This window comes from Saccoglossus kowalevskii, chromosome 13 (assembly GCF_978046115.1).
Source record: "Saccoglossus kowalevskii chromosome 13, keSacKowa6.1, whole genome shotgun sequence".
Lineage (NCBI taxonomy): Eukaryota > Metazoa > Hemichordata > Enteropneusta > Harrimaniidae > Saccoglossus > Saccoglossus kowalevskii.
Window position 1 is genome coordinate 6,900,972 of NC_140653.1, and position 22,210 is coordinate 6,923,181.

The 22,210-nt window shown below is 34.2% G+C and overlaps 1 protein-coding gene across 1 annotated transcript in view; it reads right to left on the minus strand.

The window, feature by feature from the left end:
- LOC100368053 (guanine nucleotide-binding protein subunit beta-5-like) overlaps positions 1-9,222 on the minus strand; it is a 33,998-nt gene extending 24,776 nt beyond the window's left edge. The window contains exons 1-2 of the mRNA XM_002740478.4: positions 9,091-9,222; positions 2,213-2,391 (exon numbers count right to left, since the gene is read on the minus strand). Of these exons, the coding sequence (XP_002740524.2) occupies positions 2,213-2,391; positions 9,091-9,205 (294 nt within the window). The 5' untranslated portion in view covers positions 9,206-9,222. The remainder of the gene's footprint in view (positions 1-2,212; positions 2,392-9,090) is intronic.
- Between the last annotated feature and the right edge of the window lie 12,988 nt (positions 9,223-22,210).

The following is a 22,210-nucleotide window of genomic DNA, read 5'->3' on the forward strand; positions in this document are numbered from 1 at the left end:
AGACCGTATAATTACTATCCATAATATCAGACAAAATACCCTCCCAAGAGAAAGCAATGATGATGTTGAAGCTCTGATTGAATTTATAACCAAAAGTAATGTGTATGCTAATCAAACTTGACAGAGAGCAGGTGAGAATAGTTACAGTGAAGTAGATAAAAGCATTTATTATTTGAATATGATGCTAGATACAATCAATAATACAAATTTTACTAAAGTCATTTCCCAATTACAATAATAACAATGATATAATGTTTTTTTTATATTTATTTATTTTTATATATAACACAGACACGGACAAACAAATTATATACATTACATTACAAAAGGCTTAATCTCAAGATATGATTTCAAAAGAAACTGGGTGTAGCAAGATCCAGCTAAATAAACAAATACATCAATAAATATTGACTATTTTAATTTTAATTTAACAAGTCATTGAAAATGACACAGTCCCTGTTAAATTTTTGAAAGTTCTCTTTGTGCTCGTCACATTAAAATGGAGTCCCAAGTGGCATATACAACAGATTGTTTATTTATATCAAATGTGAACATGTGTTGTGTGATGACCCTTTCGGTTTAAGACATAGCAAAGAAAAAAGTAGATCACAAGTGAAAGCATGTCCAAGTTATCACATTTTAAGCAAACAAGATGGCTGCCAGTCAGCCATATTTGATCAAATTGCAAATTGAATTGACATGTACATGTATCCATTTATGACATGCTAAATATAGATGAAATTAATACATGGGTGACAGAGATATAGTAATATGGCCAAAAATAAAAACAACCGTTATTCAGCCATCTTTGATCTGATTATGAAACAAACTGACATGTATGATGTATGTGCTAAATACAAATGAAAATGGTACATAAATCTTGGAAATATGGTAGTAAGGCCAAAAAGTCAGATGGCTGTCAATCGACCATCCTGGATCCGATTTTTAAACAAATTGCCTTGGACATGTATAAACATGTATAAAGAACGTGCCAAAATTGAATGAAAACTTACAAAGCATGTCCAAGATACCACATTTAAAAAAACAAGATGCCTGCCAGTCGGCCATCTTTGATCCAATTGCGAAAGAAATTGTCATGGACTTGTATTCTAACATGTAGAATCTATGTACCAAGTTTGAATGAAAACTGACAAAGCATGTCCAAAAAACAACATTTTCAAATGACAGTTGGCCATTTTGAATTGAATCGCTAAACCACTGCATGTGCATATGTCCCACATAAAGTACTAGGCACATGCAAAGAATGAACGGAATGGCCCAAAGGAATCTGAAATATGACTCCAAACCGACGGACGCACAGACGGACACACGGACTAACGAACGGATGGACGGACGGTTGGAGGACATGTATCCTGACATGTATAATCTATGTACCAAATTTGAATGAAAACTGACAAAGCATGTCCGAAATATTTTCAAAAAAACAAGATGGCTGCCAGTCGGCCATTTTGAATCAAATCGCTAAACCACTGCATGTGCATATGTCCCACATAAAGTACTAGGCACATGCAAAGAATGAATACAATTGGTCCAAAGAATTCTGAAATATGACTCCGGATGGACGCACGCACAGACAGACGAAGACTGAATTACGAGTCCCTGTTTTCGGACTTCGCTCGAACGAAGACTACTAAGTCTGAGTATTTCCTGTATGATTTTACCACTTTTTGTTAAGTATTCTCAGTTGTAATATATTCTTCAATCTCTTTAATACCTTTGACCATGGTTATGTAAATATTAAAATTTGAATGATTAGTTGCAGTTTGCATTTATAATTTTACCAAGATTGAGAAGATGATTTGTGAGTTGGGACAATTCCGGTGAACTGAATATAGACATTACAATAATAATGTTTATATTCAGTATAAGTGGGTCATTTCACATGTATATAAAAAGAAAAGTAAATAAATAACATCAGGGAATGCTGCAAAATATCTCAAAAATTAATAAATTCTGGAAATTATCAATAGTTTTTGTGCATTCATGGCAAAGACAGTATACTTTATTAAATTTTGCAAGATTAACAAATTCTGAGATTGTAAGAGATGTATAAATTTATTAATTTTTGAACAGTATAGTAATAATTGGGTAGTTATTTTGATCTTAATTCACAGCTTTGCACCTTTACTTTTTACAGGCAGGCAATATTATTCAAAAATTACAGTATTATACCAAAGCTTGCGATACTAACCTTATTTGTAGTGAATGCATCCCATACAATCATTTTTCCATCTTGTGATGAGCTGACAACATGTCTTTTATCCTGTGACCAATCCATAGCCAGTACTTTGCCTTGGTGACCTTTCAAAACTCTTCTTGGTTTCATATTAAATTGTGGTAGTAGTTCTAGTCTCTGCGATACTAACCGTACTGAAATAAAAACAAAATATTTCATTGAATGCAAACTCTTATGTATGTACCACATAAGTGCATGTAAGCACAACGCTATTTGTTTTGGTGGGGTTTTAAGTAGCAATACAAACTGCCTACTGTAAAATACTTTATTTTCGCTTGGAACTAATTTTCACTATTTTCGCTGAAGGAATGATTCAGTGAAAATATATTCAACTCATCAAAAATTAGTGAAAATAAATTCTATACAAACCATCCAAAATGTCATTTCAGCAAAAATTAAACTAAAGTATTTGACAGTATATATAAAACAAGCAGCCTCTCGGCTGAGATAGCTCCGCTGTTAGCAATGCACATTTCGATTAAAGAACAGAAGATATCATTAGAAAATGAACAATATGCATAGTATCAATGCAATGGGACTTGCTGTTTTCAACAAGAATTCAAAAATATCATTTTTGACCATAAATGATTGTGGTTTTTAACAAGAAGAAAATATCACTTTTTACCAAAAATGACAAAAATATTCACCAAAATAAGAGAATTAAAGATATCATCACAAAATGAACAAATCTGAGAGAGGTCCACATGTAGTACTTATATATGTAATATCAAAGCAATTGGACTTGTCGTTTTTAACAAGAAGTCGAAAATATCACTTTTTACCAAAAATGACAAAAATATTCACCAAAATTAGAAAATTAAAGATATCATTATGAAATGAACAAATTTGAGAGTGGTCCACATGTAGTACCTATATATGTAATATCAAAGCAATTGGACTTGCGGTTTACTAACAAGAAGTTGAAAATATCACTTTTTACCAAAAATGACAAAAATATTCACCAAAATTAGAAAATTAAAGATATCATTATGAAATGAACAAATTTGAGAGTGGTCCACATGTAGTACCTATATATGTAATATCAAAGCAATTGGACTTGTGGTTTTTAACAAGAAGTCGAAAGTATCACTTTTTACCAAAATGACAAAAATATTCACCAAAATTAGAAAATTAAAGATATCATCACAAAATGAACAAATCTGAGAGTGGTCCACATGTAGTACCTATATATGTAATATCAAAGCAATTGGACTTGTGGTTTTTAACAAGAAGTCAAAAGTATCACTTTTTACCAAAATGACAAAAATATTCACCAAAATTAGAGAATTGAAGATATCATTACAAAATGAACAAATCTGAGAGAGATCCACATGTAGTACCTATATATGTAATATCAAAGCAATTGGACTTGCGGTTTTTAACAAGAAGTCGAAAATATCACTTTTTACCAAAAATGACAAAAATATTCACCAAAATTAGAGAATTGATGATATGATCATGAAATGAACAAATCTGAGAGAGGTCTACCCAAGGTACATATACACCAAGTATCAAAGCATTCAGACTTGTAGTTTTCAAGAAGAAGTCGAAAATGTAAAACATTGACACGAACGACGGACAATCACTCATATGATAAGCTTCGCTTGACAAAGTCAACAGCGGAGCTAAAAAACATGTAATTTAATTTTTAATTCTGTGAAAATCTGTATTCATTCCAAAACATATCTGCACTCATTCAAATTGATCCCATTCTCTTTTACTTGGGGTAAACTACGTCACATTCAAGATTATGTCACATTTGAGAACTTTCTTACTTTTAAGTCAGAAGCAGAAGTGCTATAAAGCAAGAGCAGAATCCTGTCACTGAGCATGATTTTCATTGGTTGGTTGGTCAAAAAGTGTGAATCCCAATGGTCGATGCCCATAATATACAGTGTAAGGGTTCACCGCATGCCTTATAGAAAAATTAAGTTTTAAATGGTAAAAATGGTACGGAAAAAGTGTGTAACACCAGCACCAGCAACAATTTGTACAGGATTTACTGCCGGGATATGCCAATATTGCAATTTGTGAAAGATTTTGTGCCGGAACTGGTCCAATATTGTAATTTGTGTGTGATTTAGTGCCAGGGCTGGGAAAATATTTTAATTCGTGCAGAATTTTGTACTAGGGCTGAGCCAATATTGCAATTTGTATGGGATTTAGCGCCGGAACTGGTCCAATATTGTAATTTAGTGCCAGGGCTGGAAAAATATTTCAATTCGTGCAGAATTTTGTACTGGGGCTGGGCCAATATTGCAATTTGTGCATCGTTTAATGACGAGGTTGTGCCAATATTTCAATTTTTGCTAGATTTAGTGCCGGAGCTGGGCCAATATTGTAATTTCTGCTGGATTTAGTGCCGATGATAGGCCAATATTCCAATTTGTGCAGGATTTAATGACGGGGCTGGGCCAATATTGCAATTTGTGCAACATTTAGTGCTGGGACTAATGACAATATTGCATTTTTTGTGGGATTTAGTGCGTGGGTTAGGCCAATATTGCCATTTCTGCAGCATTTAGTGCCGGGACAAGGCCAATATTGCATTTTGTGTGGGATTTATTGCCTGGGTTGGACCAATAATTTAATTCGTGCAGGATTCAGTTCCGGGGTGGAGCCAATATAGTAATTTGTGTGTGATTTAGTGCCAGGGATGAGCCAATATTGCAATTCATGCGTAATTTTGTACCGGGGGTGGGCCAGTATTGCAATTTGTTTGGGATTTAGTGCCAGGGCTAGGCCAATATTTCAATTTTTGTGGGATTTAGTGCCGAAGCTGGGCCAATATTTCAATTTTTGTGGGATTTAGTGCCGAAGCTGGGCCAATATTGCAATTTCTGCTGGATTTAGTGCCGATGATAGGCCAATATTCCAATTTGTGCAGGATTTGATGATGTGGTTGGGCCAATTGCATATTGTGCAGCATTTAGTTTTAAATGGTAAAAATGGTATGGTAAAAAGTGTGTACCACTATGCACCGGCAACAACTTGTACAGGATTTACTGCCAGAGCTAGGCCAATATTGCAATTTGTGCGAGATTTTGTCCCGGAACTGGTCCAATATTGTAATTTGTGTGTGATTTAGTGCCAGGGCTGAGCCAATATTGCAATTCATGCGTAATTTTGTACCAGGGCTGGGCTGGGCCAATATTGCAATTTGTGAGGGATTTAGTGCCAGGGCTGGGCCAATATTGCAATTTTTGTGGGATTTAGTGCTGGAGCTGGGCCAATATTGCAATTTCTGCTGGATTTAGTGACGATAATGGGTTAATATTCCAATTTGTGCAGCATTTAGTGCCGGGACAAGGCCAATATTGCGGGGCTGGGCCAATATTGCAATTTGTGCGTTGTTGAGTGACGAGGCTGGGCTAATATTGCAATTTGTGGGATTTAGTGCTAGGGCTGGGCCAATATTTCAATTTGTGCAGGATTTAGTGCCGGGATGGGCCAATATTGCATTTTGTGTGGGATTTAGTGCCTGGGTTGGGCCAATATTGTAATTCGTGCAAGATTCAGTTCTGGGATGGAGCCAATATTGCAATTTGTATAGGATTTAGTGCTGGAGCTAGGCCAATATTGCAATTTGTGTGAGATTTTGTGCCGGAACGGATCCAATATTGTAATTTGTTCGTAATTTTGTACTGGGGCTGGTATCGTATCGGCAAACACATGGAAGACAAATTGTGGGACCAAACAAATGTCACATGGTTTACGTTGATTATACACAATTATATTATGACACAAAAATAATTACATTCATACCAGAAACCATCGCTGTTTTGTTTACTTTTCACAACAGTTACAAAGTATTTCATTTCTGATGGTTAAAATATCAATCGTAGACTACAAGTGTTTATTTTTCCCGTTTCAAGTCTATTTATGATCTAAGCAAAGGCAGATGCTTGCTAACAACTACTGTCGTGGCAAAACATTGCACATCGTGAATGATTTTTTTTCACTCCACGCAATTTATTTTCCTTGATGCACTCAACAAAGTCGAAGCAGATATACAACATGCGTTGTAGAACGTGTGAAAAGTACTTCACGTTCAACTCGCTTTGAAACTGCTGCCTATGCTAATAAGCATAGTCCTCGGGATGAAGCCTTACAACTCCAAGATGGCGATAACATTACACCATAAATACGCAGTCAACACCAACGTGCATGTCACACTATTTCACTTTTCATGTCTAATCACCATAAACCATGTGACATTTGTTTGGTCCCGCAACTTGTCTTCTATGTGCTTGTCGATTACCTAACAGTGTGGCATGTCACCGGTATATACTTGTTTACAGTAGTTTGTGAGCAGTCGGCGAAATAACTATTTAAAACTTACCATTTCTATAAGGCATGCGGTGAACCCTTACTCTGTAAATAAAGAAGTAATATCGGCATCGATCGATCATTGTGATTCACAGTTTTCGACCAACCAACCAACCAATTAGAATTGCGCTCTTCGCAGAGTGACACTATGGCCCTTTCGCACGGTTCAATAATCAACATTCGGCGAGTCGCACAATTGCGTCACAGAGTTAGTTTCTAGACCCCATTACATACCCCTTTTTTATGAGCGTGGATTAATAGGATACAATATTTATAATAGAATAATTCTTTATGGTTTCTATAAATTGTGATTTTTTTTCATTAAAAATAAATATACATAGAAGTAACATGTGCCATAGTATGATAGAAATTCACACACAACGATAGTGTTGTTCTGATTGAGCTTTGTGGGAAGTACACATATCTGCTAAAAAATTACGCTATCGAGTCACGCTATAATTAAACAAGCAGCCTGTCGGCTAAGATAGCTCCGCTGTTAGCAAAGCACATTTCAATTAAAGAACTGAAGATATCATTAGAAAATGAAAAATAGGTATAGTATCAAAGCAATTGGACTCATTGTTTTCAACAAGAATTCGAAAATATCACTTTTTACCAAAAATGACAAAAATATTCATCAAAATTAGATAATTGAAGATATCACCACGAATTAACAAGTCTGAAAGAGGTGCACATGTAGTACCTATATATGTAATATAAAAACAATCGGACTTGCGGTTTTCAACAAGAAGTCGAAAATATAACCTTTTACCAAAAATGACAAAAATATTCACCAAAATTAGAGAATTGAATATATCATCACGAAATGAACAAATCTGAGAGAGGTCTACATGTAGTACCTATATATGTAATATCAAAGCAATTGAACTATTGGTTTTTAACAAGAAGTCGAAAATATCACTTTTTACCAAAAATGACAAAAATATTCACCAAAATTAGAGAATTAAAGATATCATCATGAAATGAACAAATCTGAGAGAGATCTACATGTAGTACCAATATATGTAGTATCAAAGCAATCGGACTTGTCGTTTTTAACAAGAAGTTGAAAATAACAAAAATATTCATCAAAATTAAAGAATTTGAGATTATGACATGAAATGAACAATTCTGAGAAAGAGCCATCCAAATTACTTGCATATCAAATTGAAAAAATCTGACTTGCGGTTTCGAAGAAGAAGTTGAAATTGTAAAGTTGATGACAACGGACGACGATGGAGGCCGACGACGACGGACAATCAGTAATATGAACAGCTCCGCTGTGTCGACAAAGTCGTCAGCGGAGCTTAAAAATGGTTATTCTTCGTCCCAGGTTGTTTTCTTTATGTTTATAAAATTTGATGTAGTGTCTATGGCTCACTCATTTCTTGTTTCAAAATCAAACCTTCCCATGATCAAAGAAAAGTATCCATGGAGTTCTGTGATGCTACATTTTGTATTAGTCAGAATGAGAGTGAACAAAATGCGTCTGGTCTTCACACAGGATGGATGGCATATCAGCATACCATCTTTTGCCATATCACTTTTTTCTTATGGATCCTCGTTTTGAGAAAAGACTAGGTTTGATATTGTTAGAATTAGAATTATTAACTACTGAGATAATCAAAATGACAAGAGAAAGAGTTCCTTTTGTACCCCATATATAACCCTAATTTAACTCTCCCAATGTAATTGTATATGCCCATTCTAAGGAAACCTATAGTTATTCAGAAGGGGCATATACAATTGAATTGGGGGGCTTGGGGTGAGGATTAGAGTTAGGATTACAGAAGGAACCCTTTCCATGGCAATATATATCAAATCAAAATGTGTATATCTAGTATACATCAACACTGTAATAATACAGTACACAAGATAGGGTATAACATAGCTTCTTTACACATAGCATAAATACATAGCATGAACAGTTCAAATATACTGTAGAATACTTTATTTTCGCTTGGAATTTATTTTCGCTATTTTCGCTGAAGGGATGATTTTGTGAAAATTAATTCCAGCGAAAATAAAGTATTCCACAGTACTTCAAATACAGATAGTCAGGTGTAATAATGTGACACAACAATTCTCTGATTGGTCCATATTGTGACTGTTATCAGGCAAGTGTAATTTACTTTGGCGTAGACCCATGATACATATAGCTTTTGCTACTAGGATGGACATGACATGGAAAGCAGTGCATTGTGGGAAATAACAACACTCGCCAGAAGATGCAACTCGCGATTTACAGAACAGTAGATATTCAGTGACAGAACCAAATGCTATCTGCTATCACGTTTATTATTTAAATCTCAAGTATATTTCGCATAATGTTCCGTACAATGTTGTTTTAAATCACTTTAATGCGTGAACATTCTCATCACATACAGCCCTTTCACTGAGTGAGAAAACGATACACTTCATCGCTACTCACACGTTCATTTGCGATTTTCGTCCAACTAATATATTTTTCTCAATTTTTAATTTGTCAGAAATAATGTACTTACATTCCACGTCATTTAGCTTATGTCTTTCTTCTTCTAATTTGGCTTTCAAGGTTTCTAATTCCCGACTCAATCCAGATATCGATTCCTCCTTCATTGCAGCGTCTGTTGTCGCCATCTTGGATGTGTTTTGTGATGACGTCAATATGTAAATGAGATAACTTTACCGCTTGTCTCCCATCAACAGTAGCATGGTTACTTGCCGATGTTTGCATAAATGTAGGTTGTGCACTTAAAAATACAAATAAATCGACCACAGTACTATTTATTTAATATTTTTCCAGATTTACCGTATTATCGCTACTTTGGGATGTAAAAATTAAGAGTAAAATGTTACTGATCCGATTGATGTGAATTTCAGTCTTCAAATGACTTTACTTCTTTATCTGGGAAAATAAAAAGAAGTAACACGATATGATAATATTGAAACTCATTGATTAATTTATACATATTAATTTTTAGAATAATATTATCTTGTCCGCGGATATTTGTTTATCAATTGAAAAAAAAATAATTAGCAACAAATATCATTTGCCGCAAAATGTTGTTAAAGAGCATCTACCATGTCCCCCAACCATGCGATGTAATCATAATATATTCTGTTTGTAATATCCAGTAACCACTGAAGATAATTAATAAAAATCACAACTTGATACCGGGATCCGTAATCGACTTCTCAATCCGAACGTGTGAAACCGCATTAAACCGGATACCATCTACGCAACCACACATATCAATTGGGTATCCCACAGAGTTTGACCAGTTCTTGTTTAGTCTAAAAAATATTTTTCCCTTATGATAAACAAGTTGTATTAGATAGAAACTGTTCAGAAAGGCGGTCATACTGAGCCCGAGTTACTACACATAGCCTCGTTTTCACGCACCAGTAGCTAAACCAAACTGTTTACGTCGTCGCCTTTGGCTTTTAAATTAGCGAATATGATATGAAATGGAATTAACCTGTTCGCTCGTTTTACCAATTAACTCCAAGAAAATGATTTGAGACATGACATTCGATATCGTGCGAGAACCAATCTCGAGCAGGCTTTCTCGTGGGACTATGGTTAATGATGCAATTTCTTTACTTTGAACACGAAAATTGTTTGGGTGAAACCCCCGCAAATAAAAATGAAATACTCATATTAACGGATACTTAAACGCCAACTCGTACTAATGTTACTTATACCACGCAGTTTCATTGCACTTACCTTCATTAGGTGGACAACAGCGAACGGTGTGACGGAATATTGGGGTACCTGTACTTGAGAAACTGTGGCTCATATGTCATTCGCAGATGATTGTATGGAATCGACATATAAATACAGCCACCATTTACATTGTAACATACAACCAAAAATATGAGTTCATTGTGTTATATACGTAAATCTATCATGTGTTACATAGATCATTTTAAGAAATTTTAAAGGTCTTGTTTGAGCTGTTTTTTTCTTAAAGAATGAAAATCAATGTATTTGTGAATAAAATAGATAAAGATTGGGTGGAATGGAAGGAACACGATGACAATTAACAAGTTTATGATCTACAGAAAAGCAACGAACATCATATGTGTACGAATTTATTGGAATTTCCGTCTCTTACGTAACAATTAATAGTATCAACGGTTTGCGCAAAACGAAAGACAAATAAACCACTCGCGGATAGTGGTTTACAACAGAATATTGAAGACAAAAACTTAAGTTGTTCGGTAACCCATGCTGTAGACTAAATCGAACGTTGATTTATCATAAACTAAAAATGTTAGATGAAAAATCAAAAGCACTACTACGCATGTGCAGTGATTATTATTTTGTACGTACCAAATCGAGCAGTGCACATGCGTATTAGAGAATCTCGTTGTTTCATCGAAAGAATACATGGATATGTGCTACAAGAACGGTATTTTAAGTTCATAAACATATTTTGAACTAATAATTTCAATGCGTCATGATCTGTCGGGCTGGTGACCCAGTGTACCTTCAGTATGTGTTTATTATAAATGAATGAAGCAGATACTGGCAAGCGTGATAAAACATCAGTTCCACGATAAAAGGTTTGTCGAGTATGCGCATTAAGACGATACCATTTACTGACAGGGAGCGTTGGCTGTAGGTTTCAAACCACAATTAGTCTTTGTACCGAGGCTCGGACAACATACTGTAAAGGGATTAATTATTCACTGGGTTTTAATTTAGCTTATTTCGCTGACTGGAAAATGCGCAAAATTAAAACCCAGTGAATATGTAAAATTTAGCATAGAACACATTATCTAAATGATAAAACCGTGAATTTAAAACCCACCGAATATGCCTGAAATGGTAAATCAGCGAAATTTAAACCCAGTGAAAATTAGTCATTTTTCAGTATACACCCATCAGCTCTCTATTTTGAAAACAGCTTTTTGCAAGGGATGGTATGATTTTATTTAAAACCTTACGCTTGTGAATGGCATTTTAGCTGGGTAAACCTTTCTGATATTGTCAACACCAGTGATATTGTCAATATCAACTTTGTGATGATCCTGTTGTACCAAAACTATATGAGTTTAAAAACTAAACAAAACACGAGAAAATGTTTTAATAGCCCTGCTTTCAAGTTTCACATCTTCGTTTATGGAGTGGAGGTGCACGTAGTGTGAGAATTTTAAAGAATATGAATCACATTATATTATTTCTTGGTTTTCATGATTTTGGATTTAGCTCCGTTTAGAATGTATTTATTCTCACATGGTATAACATCTGTGTCGTTAGGGAATACATTAACAATGTTACAACTCAATGGAAAACCCAGCTTTACGTGATACTAAACAAAAGCACGTTGTAAGATTTTCCTGACGTTTTTATTTTTAGATTTTGTTTTAGATTTTGTGTAATGTAACTTGAAGACTGGGTATATGATGTGTATCGAATTAATTCATCTCGGTATTTATTAAATTCACGTTTCTGCAAAGTTACAATGGTAATTACAGAATTATTCGAAATAGATGACATAATAACGGTTTCTATTCAGTAAACTTTAGTTGAATACAGTGATGGTAAGAATCAGTGCTTTGTAGTCCGCCACAAATTTCATGATTTTGTGAACACAACTACACAATATGACTGCGTCTGCTTTTGGGCAAACAAAAAAAGAATACATTTTTAAACAACAAGGAATATTGCTGCGTTAAGTTGCAAGAGGATTCCACTGGTAAGTATTAGTTGTGTTGACTACCACAAAGACATGTATTTGTACATACTAGTAATTCGCCTTCATGGTCACGTGCCATCCCGCTAATAACATTAGTAATGTCGGTTGTTTCCTCTTCATTTCTGTTGATTATTGCAAACAACTGGTCCATAATATTGTATAAACTCATCTCTAATTTAAAGATGAAATATGGACGAAACTAGTTTTTAATACTGATATTTGATACTGCATATTTGATGGCTTTAGTTACGAGGTATCGTAAACTAAACATTACTTTTACACAACCCGTGCACATGCAAAAAATGCCATTGTTTCATCGAACTGCAAATTTGGGTTATAATAATTCATAATGAAATATATTCATCAAACAACAATATAAAAAAAACTTTCTCACCCATATTGCATGTTTACTAGTAAAATACAGAAACAACTGAAGAAATCAATCCCGTGCATTGTATTGTTTGCATTATCAGCGTTGGATGTGGCACAAATCTAGATGTGACGTCACAGCCGTTGCAGTACGCGTAACTGATAGTTGCAGTGTTCACAACGTGTTAGAAATATACTAGTATTAAGTAGCTGTACGATCATGTATGTTTCATACATCCGGGAAAATATACTGAGCAAGACTGAGTACATGTATTTTTTGTATCTTCGTCACTGGTATATATTTGCTGTTAAAACGGCATACAAAGAATCCATGACCAATCGCGGTCATCGTGTCACGAACGAGGGTAATCAATAGTATGTACATACCAAATAATCAACTGATGTATTCCCTTGAGCGTTCTGCGTGTTATCAATGCAAACACGAATGTGCCTCATTTGTACACTTTGACATACCAGAATAAAAAAAGAGTTAAAATCATTTCGTTACGTTGTTGTGTTTAGCAAATCAGTAAAAAGTGTGACAAATTCTCACTAAATTATGAACCATGTGTAATCGATAATACGTATCACGTGACACCAAGTTGCCCATTTGAACATGTTAATGTTCAACAATCACATACAATACGTGTGGTGATAGTTATGAAGAGGTTGGTCGTTCAAACCAAAACTAATTATCCGAGAAAAAATATCTACAAAAAAGGACAAAATTACTGCAATATCATCTTTAAAAAAAAATCTAGCCTTTAATTATATACCCTATATATAAAATATGTTTTTGAAATGCAGTCCCTCACCCCCTTGGCCATTTTCGCCGATTTTTAGTCGCTGGAGTGATTCACGTCCCAAATTTTGGTTCTCCGGGCGTCTCTAATAAATACTCTATCTAACCGCTGGACTGAATTAGCTAAATTATGAAAAATTCATAGAAGATTGGGCGAAAATCGGTCGTTTTCGGCCTCAACGTTTTTTTGCTCGTAAACGCAAGGGCGATAAGACTCGATTTTCAAGAACGCAGGTCGCTCGGATCGGACGGTTTCTATTGTTTCGAGTCTGTTGTGTGTCTAGAAACATAACAACTTTATATTTTGGTGAATATAGAACATGCTCTGTTCCAATAAAGGATTTTGATGTGCAAATCGAACAATTTTAATAGTTCCTTATTGTAACGTCTCCCACATAAATAGTCCTCTACTCCCCAGAATTTGACAATGGTACTAGCCCAGAATTAACTTTCTGTTCAGCGCGTCTTTGATTGTAGCAATGTTTACGCCACTGTACGAAAATACACACACTCGCGAATTGGCAAGATTCACTTGAGCGTTTTAGGATAGTGGGAATAGAAGCAAATAAATGGAAATGCCAGTTACGTCACTCATAAAGATTGATGATTCGACTGCTGGTCGGGATAGATGTATTTAGTGTTCATTTCTATGCAATAGGTCTACACATGCAGCTATTCTCAATTTCGATGTGTAAAACTATATCGCTGCTGTGGACGGCGACGGCCGACAGATTGTTTTGGTTTTGCGACTCTCTTGGCATGGGCAACTGATTTTTAGGTTTCTGTTTTTTTAATATTCTGTATATACCACTCAGACACTGACAACAAGTGAGTAAAGGGACCGGGACATAGTCAACATAGAAATGTGAAGGCCCCAGAGAAAGCGTCATCTTACAACATTAATGAACGAAATTTACAATATCATTCTTTCGAACAATCTGATATTTATGCTGGATAACAAAGTATACAAGTACTGTCTACGATATACTGCAAAATGAAAATAACATACCTATTTAACCGTTGTTGGTTTGTTTTTTTACAAAATTCCAAGAACACAAAACAAACAACTGACAACAATCGACAAAACAAAAACACTTCAAGTTCACAGTCACTGTAGCCACACCAGTAAGAAAAAGATACTGTGGAAACTCATTACAAATGTAAATACAAAATAAATGTCAGTGAATACAATATTTATTAATTTGCAGCCTCCATGGACAAGTTCACAGCCTCATATATTGCAAAACCGTTAGTTCTGAATTGAACTTCAAATTTCACCAGGATATTCACATGAAGTTACGCAGATATAAAACAAATGCAGTATTAAGACAAGGAAAAATAATGCCTTTTTGTCAAGGCTATATCCTATTTTCACTTATCTTGGGGGTATTTTTGTGAGTGTACATGTATGCATTAAAATTATCGTAACTTAAAATGTAATCATAGCACAAATGTAAAGTACACAAAACTATCGAGTGATTTTGGATTTGTTGGAAAAGTAGCCGAAATGCTGTGGTGGGAATTGCCAAGCCAGTTTATAAAACAAGCCGGTAGGCAGGTTGGCGATCCGCTTCGCTCAAAAACAAGCATCATCATGTTTTCGGCTGTTGCCATGGTAGGACATGAACGTGAAGCTAACGTCGGTTTATAACAAAAACCGGGCCCGTATACGAAGTTCGCAAAAAAACGTTTAGTCTTTAGAAGTCACTTTATTGTATTGCTAGGACGTATTCTGCTGTTAAATTTATTATTTTCAACCGTTTTGCGATAGTATTTTCTAGATTGAAGGCAGCATTTACAGTTCATTCATAGTTCAAAGTTGCGTTGGGATTACGTTGATACAGTGTAACAATGTTGGCCCCGGTGATCTCTTACCAGTGTGCAACGTGGCCAAAATAATATTAAAAAAACATGATCATATACACTGCTATTACAAGACTAGTAGGAGGTAATAAATTTGGGGCGAAAGTTTCCAGTTTCTGGCTGTTGCCATGGCAGTGGTGAGCAAGAATTTTGTTCAATTGGTGACGGTACGATCTGCCTGTGAAGTATGAACAAAATCAGCCAAGCCAAAAAAAAAAAACACAGAGCAGTTAAAAGCCGCTGGTTTGAGTTTCTCGGTAATGAAAATAGACATAAACAACCAGTAAATTTATGCACACTCAAGCTGAGTAGAATTGTAGGGTGAGAAGGTATACAAAAAAAATCATCATTTTTTGGCTGTTGCCATGAAAACGGCTGGCCAGAATTTGTTTTTAGATTTTACAACTTAACTAGAGTGAAGGTGTGACTTGCCAAGTTTGAACCAAATCGGCCCAACCAAAAAATCACAGAAGAGTCAAATTTCCCAGCAATAAAAAAAGATATCAAAAATTCAACTTTGTGCCCACACTCAAGCTGAGTAGAATGAGCTATGTCTGAGGATTTTTATCCTAAATTTGTAGGAGGAGATACATTTGGCACTAAGCTATAAAAAAAAACAACAGTTTTTGGCTGTTACTATGGCAACGGTGGGCCATTTTTTTCAGATTTTACCTAATAACTAGGGTGATAGTGTGACCTGCCTGCCAAGTTGGAGGGAAATAGGCCAAGCCAAAAAAATCACAGAAGAATTAATACGTGAAAACACTGGAAATCACACATACAGACACACAAAATTGATTTTAAGGGCAATCCTGGCGGAGCGGATCGCCAATAGTGAACAAAAATGTTCGTAAACATTACTGACCGCAAAAGACGCTCATCGCGAAGTGACTTGTTCTAAGAAAAAATAATTTGAATCATTTTGCCTCCCAATGATATTAGTTACTATGTCTTTCACTGTGACTCCGGCAGACAAATGGACATGTCCGACATTGTATATTCAATATTCATGTATGTACATTGTTTCGTTTTCTACATTGCGGTCGTTTGAAAATCGATTGTTTTTTTTAATTAATTAGTTAATTTCTCTCATTCAATCTATATCAACCATTTCTTGCTTGCTTGCTGTGCTCAATAATTTTAAATTAGTTATCCTTTCGGCGTTGTGTCTGCTTCCTACTGTGGGCTGTATGAGTATTAACAGAATCACGTTGTCTCGTTAAGATCTGACCAATTTCTGTTTACTACAAAACCTGCCTTTCAATTAATAATTTTTCAGCTATTTCGATTGAAGGTCGCTTGTTTTATTATTATTATTATTATACATGCTACTGTAAACGCACTGACCTCCAATTTACATCAAAGTAGTCACCATAGCAATCCGGGTTGGAAGTAAGAAGAACATCTAACAATTGAATTACGCCTGGCTTCTTTTTTATGAAAAATGTAACTGTGAAACAGTCGCGCCAAATTTGTTGCGAAGTGAACCAGTCGCATCCATCACAGGCCAAGTAATATTGATTAATATTGTTCCTCAGGAGAGACATTTACTGAAGTAAACAGGCACATATTGATATTTGATTTATTGATTTTTAAAACGTCCAAATGGGTAAATAGTATGTTATACGATATTTAATCTCGATTATTCTCAATCCTTGTGCGATGGTCACGGATATAAACAATAATAATAATATATAATAATAAGGGTATTAACAAAAAATAATGTAAACATTAAAATGATAATTACGGTATCCGAACGTTAACCGAATATCCCTGATCTTGGTGCCATTTTGGATCATGTACTGCATGATACGTCCAAATACTAGTATGCTCACAACCACAACATATCATATTTGTGAAGTACGAGAGCAAGTCAATTGTTTTGTAATTTTAAACCATTTTTGATTATTTAATAAAGGCGGCGGCGGTATGACTCACACCTTATTCTATACTTGTATAGTACATTGAACTATGAACACACACAACGTAAAAATGACTAACACCGCTCTTTCTGCGATTAAAAAAAATAATATGACTGTGAATGTATTCCAACCTAGTGCTAAATTTATTCACTACAGCAATTAATACTGTTATCAGATTTGACGAAAGAAGTATTTCCCAGTCATTCCTTTACCGTATTTTGTTTCAAGAGTAAATGTTTTGCATACTGTATCATCTTGTTTGTTGTTTATTCACAAGTTTTAAATATGCTACTAGTAATTTGTGAACGCTCCCGTGCACTCGAGAACATTCATTCTACCTACAGTCCCTCAACACGTGGACTGTGATTCCCCTGCGGCTGGAACTAAAACAGCTCAAAGCGCGGCAATCGTTGCGCAGCACATGTGCGACATTTGTTTCGATAAACATTGATTTCCCTACAATCCAATGCGTTTTTTTAATGGCAATTACAAGTTTGAGGTTTTACCTGGGCGCGACTTGCACTAATTACCACCGGTGACTCTTGGCTCGCGCATGCGTGGCGCGACGACTACCACCCTTTAAGTGAATGAAGATCAGCCAATAATCAGTTTTGTTGACCGCAGATGCAATCGTGTTGATTGCGCCCGCACTCGAAAATTAAAAAGTTGATCGTATGATGGCGATATCACAGCAAGTAATTTTGAATGTGTATTTTGTTATTAATGTAAATGAGCCTACTTCTGTAAATGTAACACTATTGAAACTTAAAATCAGCAGTTTCATAGAATTGACTAGAAAGACTACTTTGTGGTTGTTTATATAATTTTTTTCCCATCCACTTTCCTCAGAGTCATTGACCATTGATTGGAAACCCCTTCGCATCGAATGGTAAAGTCCAAGAATGTGACGTCACGTGTATACAGTTTCACAGTTTCGAAGTGCTCCGTGCACAATATATACATAGTCAATCGTAGGATTTCACAGCAAAGGCAGTATTTATTAGCGCCTTTTGCATTCTGGTACCAAACTACTGCATGTATAGAGTGTAACGACTGTCATATTGCACGGTGGACATGGAAAAGATAATCGCCGCCAATTGTCAGCATTGGTTGATCTGGTTCATCGTTGTACATACGGCAGCAATGCTCTCGTATTCTCAAAACCTAGGTCAGTATTTGCACAACGTATAATAATTTACTACGTTTTTTTATTGATCCAGCAAGATATGTCACAAGCAGTTGTCACATTTCCTCTGATTAATTGTCTTATTGAATCGGGGGAAAAATCACATAACGCGTGTCGTTGACGGTCGTGAGAAAGTCGTTTTGTGCCCATCCTTCGTTCATTCACTTTCCGAGTACTCAAGTGCATTATTCTATTTGAACGCTACTCCACCGAAAATTAGTGCATCCAGTCAGTGAACTTGGTGGAGGATACTTCGCTCATCAGCAGTTTCATGTCTGTCACGAGCCCTTGTGATTGGTTTGTAATCGATCGTACCGAGATTCTCCAGGCGGTTTCTGTCCCACTTCTGTAAACATACACAGTTTACGTGCACTGAACGTTACTTGTACCGACAATGATTTTTATCACTTCACGAAGAGCATCTTTTATTGAAGTACGTTGCCATGGCAACTTGATTGTTTCAGATAACTGTATTTGTTGTCAATTTGATGAATAAGTTCATTATTATTTATTTTTCTGAGTCAGTGGATTATAGATTGAATGAAAGAAAAAAACGTGCATAAAAAAACACTATTTTTCATCTCACACTTATGAGAACATATTGGCACACTGCCAGAGAAAGAAAAACAACCTGGCTCTAAATTTCAACCCAGGCCATATATGTAATGGTCCATCTGCAACATAAATGAACTGTGCTAGTTGCTTAATCAATTAATTAGATTAGCTGTGTCTTAATGCAATATTCAAGGCTTGTCTTGCATATATATGTTTTAAGTAGAAATATTGAGCCAAATGACTATAGTGCAGTTATAATGTAAATTAGCATCCTAGTGTAAACTTTCTAGCTTGCCCATGTCAAATATTAAAATGGAGGGTACATTCAAGTGTATGTAATGATGTTGTCTATGACATACACTACTTTCTATTGAAATTCCCGTTTTTTCAGATGAAACATTCTTTTGGAAGCGATATCTTGAAATGAAATATTCTATTGAAATGATACTTTGAAATTGAATATTTTATGAAATCCTTATTTTGAAAATGAAACATTCTATTGAATTCCCTGTTTTAAAATGGAACATTCTGTTTAAAGCAGTATACAATGAAATATTCTATTGAAATCCATAATTTGAAAAGAAATATTCTATTGAAATTCATATTTTAAAATAAAACATTCCTTTGAAATCCATATTTTGAAATGAAATATTCTATTGAAATCCATATTTTGAAAAGAAATATTTCTTTGAAATCCATATAATTCAAAACAAAACATTCCTTTGAAATCCATATTTTTTTAAATGAAATATTTCTTCAAAATCAATATTTTGAAATGAAACATTCATTTGAAATCCATATTATGAAATGAAGTATTCTATTGATATCCATATTTTGAAAAGAAATATTCATTTGAAATCCATATTATGAAATGAAGTATTCTATTGATATCCGTATTTTGAAAAGAAATATTCATTTGGAATCCATATTTTGAAATGAAATATTCTATTGATATCCATATTTTGAAAAGAAATATTTCTTAAAAATCAATATTTTGAAATGAAACATTCCTTTGAAATGAAGTATTCTATTGATATCCATATTTTGAAATGAAATATTCTATTGATATCCATATTTTGAAAAGAAATATTTCTTAAAAATCAATATTTTGAAATGAAACATTCCTTTGAAATTCATATTTTGAAATGAAGTATTCTATTGATATCCATATTTTGAAATGAAACATCCATTTGAAATCCATATTTTGAAATGAAATATTCTATTTGATATCCATATTTTGAAAAGAAATATTTCTTCGAAATCAATATTTTGAAATGAAACATTACTTTGAAATCCATATTTTGAAATGAAATATTATATTTGATATCCATATTTTGAAAAGAAATATTTCTTCGAAATCAATATTTTGAAATGAAACATTCATTTGAAATCCATATTATGAAATGAAATATTCTATTGATATCCATATTTTGAAATGAAATATTTCTTCGAAATCCATAATTTGAAATAAAATATTATATTGAAATCCATATTTTGAAATTAAATATTCTAATGAAATCCATATTTTGAAATTAAATATTCTATTGAAATCCATATTTAGAAATGAAACATTCCTTTTAAATCTATATTTTGAAATGAAACATTCATTTGAAATCCATATTATGAAATAAAATATTCTATTGAAATCCATATTTAGAAATGAAACGTTCCTTTGAAATCCATATTCTGAAATGAAACAATTCTTTGAAATCCATATTTTGAAATGAAACATTCATTTGAAATCCATATTTTGAAATGAAATATTCTATTGAAATCCATATTTAGAAATGAAACATTCCTTTGAAATCCATATTTTGAAATGAAATTTCTATTTTGAAATGAAACATTCATTTGAAATCCCTATTTTGAAATGAAATATTCTATTGAATCCCTATTTTGAAATAGAACGTTCGATTCAAATGCTCTTTTTTCAAAATATACATATACATGTATACAGTATACCAGCAGATTACTCCCCAATGTTAAATACTGAGGCTTCAAACAATAAATCTAATCTGAGTGATTATACAATATAATCCCAAATCACTGCAGTCTCTGTTTTTAAAAATCCTATCCTATTATGTAAACAGTTTGTCAGGTGTTATCACACAGTGACACTTTCTTTAGCCTAGAGAAGTAAAATTAATCCTCTTTCAATAATACAACTGCACGTACCATGATGTGTTGCTGATCACTCGATTTTTGAAATCCTTGCAGGCTGTGCAGACTGACTTCTTATCCATCCTCAGGCCTTCATGAGTTATACTATCTTATGACATGTATAACGTGTGTATCTCCACAGTGTGATGTAATACAGGACAGATAAAAAATGCATATCACATAGTGTAACATCACATACTACTGAACTTTTTTACATTGTACGTGCCTGAAAGTTGTTCAGAGCTACCATGCTTACAGACCGATAAATACGGATCGTTAAAAAATGATTCATTTTGTCAAGCTTATGTGCATATTTTTGGAACTATTTTTAATCCCTCCAAAAAGTTGACAGAAATTTAAAAAGAATATTAAGAATGAACAGAATTGCCACACAGTGTTAGCAAGACATAAACCCTCTGGCTTCCGTAAAATTAGTATACGAATCACACATGATATATTTGTATTCAGTGTTATTTCAGCAAAATAGTTCCAATTTCAACAAACCACTGTTTCATTTTTTGGCCCAAGGAAATATACATTAAATAAATCTATAATTCCAGCAGACTTGAGTTTTGTGTCAATCCAAGCTGTAGGTGAGGTTATCGTGAGTGTTTGCTTACTAGAACCTATGAGACAATATCATGGTATTATATAAATAGCTCTTGATATGCAGACAGACTAAATTGAACAGACTAATGTTACAGAGTTTCTAATGAATGCATTTTAATGAACCTTGGCTTAGCTTTTATTCAACAAGGTCATATGTATATGCATATCACACAAGATGTATGTCTTGTCATATGTGCCAGGTAATTGTTGCTATTTGTAGCTGTGAATATACATACCACAGAGCCAACCATAACTGTCAATGCAAGAAATGCAAAAGAGAAACTTTGGATGTGACATTTATAGCAAATACTACCTCTCTACTGTTTGTCTATTCTTTGCAGGGTGATGCATGACTACTCTTGACAGTAACATCAAATGATAATATTCCTTTTAAAAATTTCTCATTTCTTGTTTCAGATTGTGTTAATGTATCGTGTGATTTGGAATGTCTAAATGGCATGATAATGGACA